The 14,648-nt window shown below is 36.2% G+C and overlaps 1 protein-coding gene across 1 annotated transcript; it reads right to left on the reverse strand.

Annotated features, from left to right (window-relative positions):
* Positions 1–3,206: 3,206 nt before the first annotated feature.
* On the reverse strand, positions 3,207–7,170 carry LOC110924593 (protein mono-ADP-ribosyltransferase PARP4-like). The gene is made up of 5 exons (XM_022168588.1): positions 7,153–7,170; positions 6,841–7,071; positions 4,640–4,810; positions 4,510–4,562; positions 3,207–3,531 (listed from the first exon to the last, which is right to left on the reverse strand). Exons 1-5 carry the CDS (start codon positions 7,168–7,170, stop codon positions 3,207–3,209), a joined length of 798 nt encoding a protein of 265 aa, XP_022024280.1.
* Between the last annotated feature and the right edge of the window lie 7,478 nt (positions 7,171–14,648).

Raw genomic sequence — 14,648 nt, forward strand, 5'->3', positions numbered from 1 at the left:
AATGTTTGGCATAATAAAAATCCATTCGTCGCGCAATTTGGACCGTTTTTGCATTCGTTACGACTCCCGTCGTAATTAACCAAACAACGCAACCGTACGACCAAACGAACCGACATCCGAGATATTTTTGAGCATGTTTTGAGTTCCCTATACTTTAACTTCATTTTAGAGCCTTGAAATGAGGTTAACGGGGCTTAAACGTGTCAAAAATGAGCCGAAATGCAAGTTTTGCAAGTTCAGGGGCTAAACTGTCATTTTATGAAAGTGCTGGTCTGCAGGTCCCTTACGGACCGTATGGGCATGTGCTTACGGTCCGTAAAGCCTCCCCAGATCAGCAAACTTTATTTTTAAAACCCAGCTGTTCCCCATTGTTTTGCACATGGTTTGAGCAATCTATGGGCTGGTTTTGGATGCCCATAGTATTCCAAATCAGTGGGTACAAGTGTAGGGCCGAGATTAAACGCTTGGGGAACAAGAAACGATCCTAACGGTTGTGAATTTCCTATAAATACCCAACCCAACTTCATTTCTCCCCACTTGAATTCTAAGTTTGTTCTCTAAGTTGGGGTGTTTTAGCACTTCATACCTGAGAATACTCGGAAGTTCAATCTTGCGGGGACCTTCTGTAAGTATTCTTTCGCGTTTTTCATTCTTTTTAGCGTTAAAGTCAAACTGTGTTTGACTTTCTGCTTTGACCAGTTTATGGTCAACGCGAAGTTCATTTGAACTTCATAACGTGAGCGTAATCACGATGGTTATAGTCCCTAGTGACTATACCTACTGATTACCACGTTATCTAGGCTCAGTGACGAGTCATAGCTTCGGCCAGAATGCGTTTTCTCGCGTATTTTGTAACCAAGCTACTTGTAGGTATCAAAACCGTTTGTTTTGATACCAAACCTGTTTTCTAACTTAACTAAACATGTTTCGACATGTTTAGCTCGTCACTTGTTAGTTTTGTGCTTATGTAGAGTCGTAAGTCAAGCGGACTAAACACCCGCTTAGACTTTCGAACACGACCCGTTTGGTCGATCATTAGGATTCGACCAAACATGTGTTGTGACCATAGTAGCGTAGGGAATAACCTTCCGGGGATATACCTTATGGTCACTTAGATTTGATTAGTCGCATGATAAGTAGTTTATGTGCCCTTGGTAAATTACCAAAATACCCTCTTTATACATAATTGGTAATTAAGCATATGTAACTTAAATTTTTGACACGTAACTGATTATGTAACATAATTAAACATGTATGGGCATATAATACTCGTCATAGGACTAGTCAGACGTCTCGAACGCGCTTTTGCGCGCACGACGCGTTTAAGTAGCGTAAGCCACCTTAACGGGTCGCGATGGGTCGAAAGCACTTAGGTTAGGTTCCGATTTAGGATGTAGGCTTTGTTAAACCATATCACACGAGTTCCAATACTCATTTGGTTTACAAGACCTCATTCTATCCGATCTCCCGATTTAGGCGTCTATTGTTTGACTAGTGGTTCGATTACTAGGGGCTATTTGATTTCTCTGGTTTGCTCGAGTTTGTTGATGTTCTATTTGATCAAGGATACTTTGCACTACATGTGAGTACATAGTTCCCCTATTTTACTGTTTTAAATGTTTTGGGGTGATTCATATGTACCAAATGTTTTCAAAGCTTAAACGATGGTTTCAAAAACGATTATAACGATTTTACTAAACTAATAACGATTTCGATAAGGTGTACACGACTTGTTGGTTGTAAATACATAACGAATGACATTCATTAGCATTGATCAAGCCGACCAGTATTAGGTTATGGTACCATAGGGTCTGACAAATCCCGTTATTGCACTGCACCCACTGTTATGTGTGGGGGTTGTGGGTAACGACTGAATCTGATGATTGTTAACTTACCCTTTGGTGGTTTGTTAATACGAAACGAGAAACGAGTTAGACGAGTCACGAAGGTTTGAATGTTGTTAACGAGACGACCAAAAGTAGTTTCACTGTTAAAAACGAATACGATTTGGAAACGAGTAAACGATTTGGAAACGAGTAAACGATTTGGAAACGATGTTAAACGATTTCGATAAACGACTGGTCTTGGTTAAGTGTTTAGATAACGAGACGGGGGTAATGTGGTGAAAACATGGTAGATACGCCGCTGGTACTTCTTATATATAAGTGTTTTCATCATATTACTTGCCGTGGCGTTATTTAGTTCACTTGGGTAAACGATATTTAAAACGATGTCACAAAATGATGTTTTACAAGATGTTTTTCTAAAAACAAAATGTTTTGGGATTAAGAATTATGGCTACGAGATTTTATAAACTTAACCAACTTGATTTGAGTTGGTTAACTATGTTGCAATACACTTTTCAAAACAAGGTTTGTATTTCGACTCTTGTAGTCTAATAAAGTATTGCACCATACAAACAAGCCATGATTCCAATACCCTTATAAAACCTATGTACTCGCCAGCAATTTCTTTGCTGACTTTGTTTTTACATATGTTTCAGGTGTGGTTGAATGATGTGATTTTCTAGGATGCATGCGTCACGTAGGACCTGGACGAGGCCTTAGTGACTTTAAAACTATGATAGTTGATAAGAAACTTGTTTGTTTTATGATTAAGACAATGTAATGTTTGATATTATCAATAAAACGAAACTATTTTTGAATCCATGGTTGTGAAACAATTATTCTGTTGCAACACTCCCCGACGTTTCCGCCACGGTTTGTTGTCCTACGTGGTCGGGGTGTGACAATCAAGGGCTTTTTCCTCGTATAAATCCGTGTGTCATTTGTTCATTACATTTGATTGTTATCCTTAACATTGTTCATTGATTCAAGCATCACACCTCACAACAAAAGATTTGGTTGTATTATCTTTGCTTGATTTTTGACCAAAACAGGAACATTGTGCAATTTTACCCAAAGTAGGACTGTTTTTGTACTATCTTTCTTTAGACTAACCTTCGGCGACCATATGTTCAAAAATAATGGAACTTTTCTTATCAACCATGGTCCCCCTTCCAGAACCTTCATCAACCCATCCTTCGAATCAAACATGAAGAAAAAGAAACCAGATGAGTTCATCATAAGCCTTGAAAAACCAAACTTTGCCCAGACATTCTTCGCATAGTATTCTACTATAGGGAACGGTAATCTACTCCCTAAAAAATAACCATAAAGAACAATGTCAAACTTTTCTTGTACCTGTTAAACAACCTCTTTTGGTATAACAACGTCAGCATCTTCTCTAGTCTCAACTGGTTCCATAACTCTGAAATTGACATCCCTTTTATTACGAGTAGAGAGAAGTTTTTCAGCATAAGAGATTGTATTATCCTTTTTACCGACGTCCCAGAAACCCTCATCATCAATATTGCTATGTTGAAACATGTCTGGGACATCTTCAGCCGGATCAACTGGAACAGTGATTTTTGTAAGCTCATCGATGACATTAATAACCTTCGGTCCCTGCTGTTGACCAGACAAAACTCCACGACGAGAGCATAATGTTTTCCCATCAATGTTCAGTAGTCTATTAGCAAAACCCTTGTTAGGGTTTTTTTAGTTGCCCAAGTTATCAGGCGGTTTGAACTGATTAGAACTCATATCACGAGTAAATAAGAACCATGCAATGTAACAGAAGAACGAACAAATCAAGAACCAAAGCAAAAAAGACGACAAACCCTAGAAAGAAAACGAAAAGAAAAGAACCCTAATCCTGACATCAAAAGATTAGAAACCAGGGTAGAGTCAAGAAACCTTACTCAGAAGGATCGACAAAACCCCAATACCTAACCCAGATCGATCAAGAAGAAAATCAGAAATCAAGAAAACTAGGGTTTCTCAAAGTCGCCAAATTCGCCCAGAGCCATTTTTCAGAACAGACTCCGAATAAACCAACAAACTGATAAAAAAATAGGATGTTTTTGTGATGTTTATGAACATGAATGCGAGTTGTGGTGGTGCCAACGGGGGTGGGTTGTGGTGTTATTTATAAAAGGTGAAACAGAGAATGGAATGAAAAAACAAGGGATGGGATGGTAGATATAATTTTAGGGAACGCAATACCTTGTGTATTAGTCAATTCCCTTCCGTTGACCACCAAACTCCCTTTTTCCATTCCATCACAATGGTCCATTTCATTCCTCCTTCCTTTGAACTCTATTATAATTATTGCATTAATTTTAGGACAAAATAATTACGAATTTTATTCATAAATAATAGAAAGAGCTTTCTTGAGAAAAAATAAATTTTATATGATTGTAACCACTTATACTAATTAATAAATGCACTTACACTAATTATTAAATTATTTAACTTATCATAGTTGGTGTTGAAAAACATTAACATTTTCTAACTTAAATACATGCATTGAATGCGTTTCAGTTCTACAACTAAGATTTAAAACTATCATTTGGTCAACTTTGCCATTGCTTTTTATTCATTTCTGGTCATCAATGTCTGGTTTTCATTAAGGTGCAGTTTGTTTTCTAAACGGTAAAATGTCTACATTTTATGGACCACATCTGCAGACAACTTTAGAAGAAGGGGTGGACCAAACCTCTGCATTATGCAAAAAAACGCTTTATGTTTTTTAACGTATATAGACTTTTAAAATGAACTGGTGGTGGTATACGGACCATGGTGGTTGGTGGTGGTGGTGGACGTGGATGTTGGGTGGTGGTAGGTGGTGGACGTGGATGATGGGGGTTGGTGGTGGACGATGGTCGTGGTGGGTAGTGGACGGTGGTTATGGTGATGGATGGTGGTGGGTGGTGGACGGTGGTGGTGAAAATACTAGCAGGCAAAAACTGCTTGATGAACAACTTAATTTAAATTCAATAAATTTAGAAGCCATTTATATTATTGTTTTTATGACAATATGTAAACGTCAGACCATAGTCACATCGCGTTATATTTTAAAGACCTCTTTTTGAAAAACTTTAAATAGTCGGATATAAATTATAAAATTATTACAATACATTTTTTTAAGAAAGAGACCTTAATTTATATTTTGTTAACAACGTATATTTTTTATCATTTCTTGTCCATACTTAAATATTGCGCCTTTACAATAATACAAATTCTCACAACTCACAATAATTCCCATGTCTTGTGAACATTTTCATGTGTCTTAAAAAGACTCGATATTTTATTGTATTTTTTAAATGATAATGTTTGAATTAACTCAATCCTTGTCAAAAGTACCAAAGCGGAACTGTTGGGTTAACTGTTAATATAACATCTATGTGCAACTTCATTACATGTTAATTTAAAAAAAAAACTAAAGCTTATGAATTAGTTCAATTCAACCCTGCATAATCATTGTGAAAATTATCCATTTATTAAAATAATAACACTTTCTCTCATATTGATATAAAGGGATTGAGTAACGTCACCTATGATTTAGATTTGTGTAGACCAATTGGTTTTGATAATGAGATATCTGTTGGATATCAGATGTCCGATGCTCGATTAAATAATGTTGCTACGAAGGTATGTTCCACATACTTATACTTTCGACGTGGGTGCATCTTTTTTTTTTTTCATTTTACATCGTTTGTGACATCTTTAAAATAAGCTAAATATAATGTTGGTGTATATATTATTGAAGATATATTTATTCAAAAAATTGAATATAATGTTGGTGTATTTAATACTGAAGATTTCGTTTTATAACCACACACTACTATAAATATCTATGACATGCAACCTTTTTCCTACACCATAGCTATAGAACTGAAAATTAGGGTTTTCTAAAATACTTGTTTCTCTGCTATTCTTTGCAAAGTACGTGAGTGTTTTTTTAGCAAGATGGATTTCTACAACATGTTGATTTTTCATAGCATTCCATTATATATTCAAGTTTCTATGGTGCTTTCTTAAAGCTTTGTTGGCATTCTATAAACAGTCAACATGTTATAGAAATCTTCATCTTCATAAAGTTAGAGCGAAAGACTATTTTTCATTCAAGACACAAAGCATGAAATCTAGTCTTAGCATGCCTTTAAATTACATCACACACATTTCCATTCTATCATTGACATGAAGGTAAGCTTTCTTTTCAAGACATACATTTATACAAACTCAAATTTGTTAATGACTGTGGTAACTTTAAAAGTTCGAGAAAAAGCTAAGTACATAATAGGATGTTTTTGTGATGATTATGAACATGAATGCAAGTTGTGGTGGTGCCAACAGGGGTGGGTTGTGGTGTTATTTATGTAAGGTGAAATAGAGAATGGAATGAAAAAACAAGGGATGGGATGGTAGATATAATTTGAGGGAACGCAATGCCTTTTGTATTAGTCAATTCCCTTCCGTTAACCATCAAACTCCCTTTTTCCATTCTGTCACAATCGTCCATTTCATACATCCTTCCTTTGAAGTCTATTTTAATTATTGCATTAATTTTATGACAAAATAATTGCTATTTTTATAATTTCGTAAATAATAGAAAGAGTTTTTTGAGAAAAATTATATTTTATATGAGTGCAACCACATATAATAATTAATAAATGCACTTACACTAATTATTAAATTATTTAACTTATCATAGTTGGTGTTGAAAAACATTAAATTTTTCTATCTTAAATACATGCATTGAATCTGTTTCAGTTCTACAACTGAGATTTAAAATTATCATTTGGTCGACTTTGCCATTGCTTTATATACATTTCTAGTCATCGATGTCTGGTTTTATTAAGGTGCAATTTGTTTTTTAAACGGTAATAATCTACAATTTATGGACGACATCTGCAGACAACTTTAGAAGAAGAGGTGGACCAATCCTCTACATTATGCAAAAAACAGGCTTTATGTTTTTTTAACGTAGGTAGACTTTTAAAATAAACTGATGGTGGTATAAGGACGGTGGTGGTGGACATGGATGGTGGGTGGTGGTGGACGGTGGTGGTAGGTGGTGGACGTAGACAATGGGGGTTGGTGGTGGACGATGTTGGTAGAGGGTAGTGGTGGTGGTGGGTGGTGGTGGTGGGTGGTGGACGGTGGTTGTGGTAATGGATGGTGGTGGGTGGTGGATGGTGGTGGTGAAAATACTAGCCGGAAAAAACTGCTTCATGAGCAACTTAATTTAAATTCAATAAATTTAGAAGCCATTTATATTATTGTTTTTTTATCACAATATGTAAACCTCAGACCATAGTCCCATCGCGTTAGGTTTTAAAGACCTCTTGTTGAAAAACTTTAAATAGTGGGATATAAATAAAAAAAATTATTACAATACATTTTTTTTATGAAAGAGATTGTTGATCCCAGATAGAGATACCTAAATACTTAATATGGCAAGTGATTTCAAAAAATAGGAAAATATTGTGCGGAAGTAGAAATCAAACTTTCAAGAAACAACTTACAAAATTTTTCAAGTGTATTAATGACTTTGTGAAACAACGTTATTGGATATTACAAAATGAATACTTAAAGAATTCTGTGCGAAGGGTAATGGAGTTTGTGGTGTGTGTATTAGATGCTAAGCTCAACTCATTTAACCTCGTGGGTTGGTATCTCTATTTATAGAGAGTCTAGATCTGAATAAACATTTGTTTATTCATCACTTTCTCTGCACAAAGTGACTTTTTGGCACATTCATTGAATTGGTTATTGCCAACTTGTTACTTTTTGGGTTTGTGTCAGGGCTAATCTCTAAGACAAGTTGGTCCACCAGATTTTCTGGTGACCAGCTTACTAGAATTCTAATGAATTTGATCATCTGAAATTCTAATGATCAGACTTACCAGATTCTTCTGATGATAAATACCAGATTTATCAACAGACTTCATCAGAATGGTCTTGTCTGATTGTCTTCTTTGTCTTGATCTTTTCCTGATGCTTAGTTGAAGATGTATCTTTCATTTCTTCTTATCACCTTATCATGTAGACACCTTTTTAGTGATACTTCTTTGACTGTATCTTCAGCTTATGATCAGGTTGATCAGTTTTTTTCTTCAATACTTACATTTAACGTTTCCTAACAATTTCCCCCTAAGTATTGTAAGAAAAATAAACTACGTCATGACAGATGAATATACTTAAGAAAAATTTCCCAAACAGTGGAAACAGAATTTGCAAATTACAAAGTACTTTAAAGATAGATTACAGAACTGGACAATCGTGAAAATTTAACATGTTTTTAAACTAATTTTGCACGTTTGTGTAATCTCCTCTCTTCAGCTGTTTCTTGTGATGGATGTATGTCTTGCAAATGTCTTACATACCCTTGTACCATATTCTTGCTTGCACCCATTCATCAATCATCTGCTCAATCTCCAGTCTTTCTTTTTTCTTTGTTCTTCCCTTTCTTTTGAAGTTGCTCCTGCTTTTTGTTCATGCACTCCTTGATGTATTTCAATGTTTGATTGGAGTACTTGCAGAAGTTAAAACTTCTAAAAAGAGCCTTATTATCTTCAATATCTCTGAACACAACACATAGATTGTGTCTTTCTTTATTCTTGGGCAGTTCAACGATATCTCTAGTTCTTGCATGATCTTTCAGCTCTAAGGGAATTGAAGTGTCAGGTGGTGGGAGGTGGACCTTCTTCTGATGTACATAGTCATAGTTGATACATAAATCAAAATCACCAAAAGTTATTCTTTCAAATAGCTTTATTCCTGATTTTGATATACTTTTTAGTGCTCTTCTAACAAACTGATTGTTGTATCTTTCTTTTTCATAATGATTCTTCATAAACAGAATATCCAGAGGATGCAGTTGATTAGCTAGGTCTCCGTCTGTTATCATTTGTTCTGTTCTATCATGTCTGAGAAGAATGTATCTGTTTTGTACATAGTGTCCTCTGATGCCATCTGTACCCATCTTTTGCTCATCCACTTTTAGAACACTTTTTATTGGATTGGGATCAGTGTAGTGGATGCTTCTTACACCTCTTTCAAGTCTTTCATCCCATATGCCTCTGTTGTATGGACTTTCTAGTCTTTTCAGCTCATTTTTCTCTGTCTAATAGTATTCCTTCAGGTTGTATTCAGGGAATATCATAGCATCTCTGTCAATTGCTTGAACTAAGATTATTCCACCTTCAGGAGTTTTTTTCTTTACAATCTGTGGCTGTTTTGAAGATGAAGTTGTGCCTTCCCATCTTTTCATTGCGTGCAGGGTTATGTCTTTACTGAAGACAGTATCCCCTGATGAAGTTTGTCTTGGAGTAGACTGAGGGATTTTAACATTTAAATCAGAGACAACTATAGGTGAGGGTGCAACCCTTTTCATCATCTCTTCCTTTGAAACTGGTGGAGGTGGACCCATTAAAGTGGTTCCAGCTTGAGTGATAGGAGGGACAATTTATTGCAGCCTGATGGTTTTAGGGACATCCAGTTGAGAGGCTTCTTTGGGAATGGGTTTCATGATTTCCTTAGGGTCAACATTGACCAGTCTGGCAATGTTGAAGTGCATTCTCTTCAAGAGAGATTGCACTTCTCCCACAAGTTTGGCATTGTTGGCTTCATTTTCCTTCACTTTTGCAAATTCAGCTTGATTCTTTTCCTGCAGTACAACCCATTCTTTTGTTGCTAGCCCTCAGAATTGTGATCTCCTCCAAAACCTTGTTGGAGCTGCCTAATGTTCTTGACTCCACAGCATATTTGACTTGTGTTTTAATCTTCTCCATTTCTGTGAAGATTCTTTGAATATCTGATGTAGAGATGCTGGTTTCTGATGTCTTTTCTTGCTGTGTTTGCAGAGCTTCAGTGTTCCTTTCAGATTGTCTTTTGATGAGTTCCACTGATTATGAGTTCCACTGATTATGGCAAGGTCTTTAGTTCAAGCTTCTCCTCAACTGGATTTTTCTTACAGACATTGACTATATCATCCAGGGCTTTCGGAAGTTGTTCTTGTGTCATAGATGGTGGTTCAGGATATTTGGAACAACAGATGTTCCTTCTAACTCACCAGCTGTAAACACATATACAGCTGTTTTGGAAATTTCTGCTGCACCCTTGGATTTACTAGAATCTGGTGCATCCTTGCGTATGCCAGAATCATCTCCACCAGATGTGAAAAACAAATTTTCACCCTAGATTTCTTTATTTCCTTGAATCATTCAAGTGAATGACTCTATAAGTTGTTGAGATAAACAAGTTATCTCCACCCGGATTTCTTTGATTAGTTTCCTGATCTCTATCCATTATAATCTCAATCTCCTCCTCATTATCTGATTCAGAGTTGAGATGGAGTGAACTAGATACTTCCTCATTAACAACAGTTTTCTATGTTCAACTTTATATGATGTAGTAATTGATTCTTCAGAATTTGACTTATTTACAGAAGTATCAATTAAAACTGTGTTTGAGGTGAACCTGTCCCAACAACATGTGACTCTTCATAGTGTAGGATTTATGTGTCTTGATGGGGTTCATCTTCAAAGTGGAATCTAGCATCATGATTCTGATGGCTTTCCTCAAATTCTGGTGCTTCCATGTTTTTTGGTGAATTTCTGATCAACAGATTGAGGTTTCCTACAGCTGCTCCTATTCTGATGACCATGATTTTTGAAGTTCTTCTTCTGGTGAAGAAGAGCAGACATAAACTTCAATAGGTGTGTCTGGTCTATTCAGGGTCTCCTCATGTTTCAGTTTAGTTTGTATGGAGAATTTGCTTCAATTAGATTCAACATACTTTCTGGTAACATAGGGACATCCCTATCTGATTCCTACCATTGATCTACACTCCATGGCTTCATTGTTGTTGAACTCCAAACTACCTCTAAGATAGGAATTTCCACATTCCTTTCTTCAAAGGTCTCAGAAATGAAAATTGAAATGAATCTCGGATAAGGTAAGTGAGAAGTGATTCTCCCATTTCTTGTGAGGATTGATCTTTTTATCAGATTGTAGATTTCAGTCCCATAATCAAGTTTGAACCCAGTTATGAGTCTATACATGATTGATAGGATAGATTGGTTAACTTGATCAGCTCCTCTAATCTTTGAAGTGGGACATTTGTTCAATGTCTCCATCAGGACCTGCCAGAAGGCTGGCAGTTCATTCCTTCTAAAATCACCAATTCTGGTGATCTTCTACTTCTTATATCCTAGCTCCACAAAGAAATTGATCAGCTCCTCATTTTCTAGGGTTTCAATGTAATTGTCATAGACAGGAAGCTCAAGCCATTGTCTGACTCCTATAGGGGTTAATGTTACAAAGATATTGCCCCATACATGAGCAGTGACTTGATTTTTCCCCATCTTCTCTGAAGGTGCTGATGAATTCCTACAACATATTCTCTGGTATATCTCTTGTTTTGGTCATTACTCTTGAGATTGGACATCTCAACAGGAATTCCACCAAAATTTGACATTTTTCGTCATATATAGAATGCTCTGTATTCATCAGTAAATTGTTCTCCTTCATTGGCAAAAATTGATGGTCTATAATGAATGGAACATCGTGTTCAACAATCGAAATGTTGAGATTTACTTCGGCCATTGCTGAATTTTGAAAGTAAGGGATTGATTGTGAAGAATTTTGACTTTTGAAAATAGAGGGTTTTTAGGGTTTAAGGCTTTTGTGAGTAAGAAGGTGAGATGATGAAGAATTCTGCTAAGGTTGGGTTTTTATAGTTGAAGGTTTAGCTGAGTTTTTGAGGTGGTTAGTTGTTATGGGAGTTGAGGGGACATGGATCGTGGGTTGTAATGGTGGTTAATAGGACATTAGTTATCTTTATTACCGTTAGATCGTGTGATGTGAAATTGGTTCAGAAAGTAACCGTTGGATCGTGGGTATCACGGTAAAATTAATGGGTATTATCCGTGAAAACGTGGGTTTTGATCATGTCTTCCCAACTTGTATTATCTTCAATCATTCCTTTTGTTTAGAAAATAAATGAATTTGATTGGAGAATACTAACGGCCACATGACACATTTTCCTTTTGTGGGACCCATTTGTAAAAAAATTGTCAAATAATCTGCCTTGTAGAGGTTTTATATTCTTCCCCCTTTTTGAAATTCAAAATTCATTTTAGATGACGTCATCAGAAAGAAATCCCATTTTTTGATGAATTTGAACAAGTCTTGATGAGGATGTATTCTTTTAATAAGTCAACAGAATGAGAAGTTCCCCCTTGATAGAGTGTTCTAGTACCCCCCCCCTTTTTAGATGAGAGGGAATGAGTAAAAGGATCATAACACTACGCCAAAATAGCGATACAGCCACACACAAAAAGTTTGACTATATGTCTTTCACCACACATATCTTTTTCATGTCAAGTGTGACCAAAGCTCGAGTCATCGTATGTATCATACGGCCACACACACTTTTTAGTGGCCTTAGAACTTAAAAGTGTGACTAAAGGGTCCAAATATTTTTTGTTAAATCTAGCATTTCCTCCATTAAGTGTGGTTAAAGGGTTGCACCAGCCACATGAATTTAATTTAAGTGTGACTGTTTCTATCATATAGTCACATATATTTACTAAAAACTATGTTTTAGCTCATCAATTAAAAAAAATGTGTGACAAAAGGGTTGTTGTAATCAAACATTTTGTCGATTAAGACATGTATGATCTACTACCGTTCATTGTTCATTGTGATAAATGAAGACATGTGTGATCTACTATTGTCCATTGTCATCCATTAAGACCCAATATGGTTTAGAAACACATATATGATCCATTATTAGCCATTGTGATCTATTAAAGCCCAATATGGCTTGTTAAGACATGTATGACCTACTAATGGCCATTGTGATCCATTAAGACCCAATATGGTCCATTAAGACATGTATAATCACCTACTATTGTCTGTTGCAATCCATTTAATCCTAATATGGTCGATTAAGACATTTATGATCTACTATTGCCCACTGTGATCCTTTAAGGCTCAATATGATTCATTAACATATAGATGATCCACTATTTGCCATTGTGATCCATTATGACCTAATCTGGTCCTTTAAAATATATGTGAATAACTATTGTCCATCGTGATCCATTAAGGCACAATATGATCCATTAAGACATTTATGATGTAGCATTGTCCGTTGTGATCCACTAAGGCAGAATACGATCCATTAAGACACTTATGATGTAGCATTGTCCGGTGTGATCCATTAAAGCCCAATATAGTTCACTATGTCACACCCTGGCTTTGTGGAAGCGTGGTTAACTTGGTGTGACTTCTTAATACCTTAGCTTAATCATAACAAAGCTATATGAATTAAAAACATGCAAGATCATCCATTAAGTTTTGAAAACCAAATACAATACCATTGTTTTAACGGGAATACACCCTAACAACCATAGTCTTGTTCAACAAACAAACAAAACATAAACACAGTTTAAGGACTGTGACTTGTCCAGGAAAGAGTCACATTCCCTAAACCCCGGATGACCTCGGAAACTAGTGCAGCGGGAAAACGTGCCATACCGTGCCAGATCCTTTAATTCCCTGAAATACATGTAAGTTGAAAAATCAACAATAATGTTGAGCGAGTTCATGCGTTTAGTATGTGCGCGCGAATAAACCTTTATAATCATTGTAAGTGTGAATATTTTGTAAACTCTGGTATGAAAGCAAATAAGGAAACATATCAGTTAATGTGTAACCACATGGTCCAACCTGCGGGCGCATGGGAGGGGATAGCACAAGGTCACCACATGGTCCAACCTGCGGGCGCATGGGTGGTGTTACGACAAGGTCACCACATGGTCCAACCTGCGGGCGCATGGGTGGTGTTAAGACAAGGTCACCACATGGTCCAACCTGCGGGCGCATGGGTGGTGTTACGACAAGGTCACCACATGGTCCAACCTGCGGGCGCATGGGTGGTGTTTGCTATGCTCAAATAGGCCTATCACTTGTATCCCTCGATCGTACTACGAGGACTAATGTTCTTAAGGTCTCACCTACCCAAATCACATAACCTAACAGTTCCTTCCTTAGCTGACCATACCATGTAAGAAATATTCGTAATCATAGTAACATGTATTTCACCCCCGTAGTTTAGAAAACTGAAAATAGTTAAGAGAAAAGGGGGACATGAACTCACAGTCGGTGCGTCTCTACCAAGTACTCCAAATCGGGCAGCTGTGCAACGACCTACATGTGCTAATTCTATTAGACGGACGGCCGTGCCTTAGCTTTATAGTTTAAGTTTTTGAAAAATAGTTAGACAACTATTTCGTGTTTACTTCTCGTATATACTTGGTAGTTAATCTCCTTCCCAAGGATGGGGGATTTAATACATGTGCGTTCGAATTACACCATTTACACCATTAAGTCTCACTTAATATATTTATTTCCAATTCCAAAATATAAGTATTTTTCTCAAAAATATTATATTTTCACTTCACATAATATTCCCCAAAAATAATACGTTGATAAATATACATTCACAATTATTTCCGCATAATGCGTAAGTTACGTTTTAGCGACCGTGTGGTAATAATAATTACCGTTGTAACTTATATGTTTATCGTGGAAGCGTTCGTAATATTTTGGATTCGTCAATGTTCGCAAATATTATTCTTACTCTAAAAATAATATTTGTGTATTTTTCACAAAATAATCATAAACAGTGTTGTGAAAATAAACATATATTTTTCACGTTCAGTTTTGTGAAAATCCCACCTCCGAATATTTGTAAATAAAGTCGTGGCGAAATATATTTTGAAAACATGT

This window comes from Helianthus annuus, chromosome 17 (genome assembly GCF_002127325.2).
Source record: "Helianthus annuus cultivar XRQ/B chromosome 17, HanXRQr2.0-SUNRISE, whole genome shotgun sequence".
Lineage (NCBI taxonomy): Eukaryota > Viridiplantae > Streptophyta > Magnoliopsida > Asterales > Asteraceae > Helianthus > Helianthus annuus.

What these genes read in the sequence shown, in the direction of transcription:
- LOC110924593 (XM_022168588.1), bottom strand. An exon ending in ACCATCAGTTTATTTTAAAA is followed by an intron (nt 4,811 to 6,840) that starts GTCTACCTACGT and finishes TTCATCAAGCAG; the next exon opens with TTTTTGCCTGCTAGTATTTT. An exon ending in CACCACCACCAACCACCATG is followed by an intron (nt 4,563 to 4,639) that starts GTCCGTATACCA and finishes TGCATAATGCAG; the next exon opens with AGGTTTGGTCCACCCCTTCT.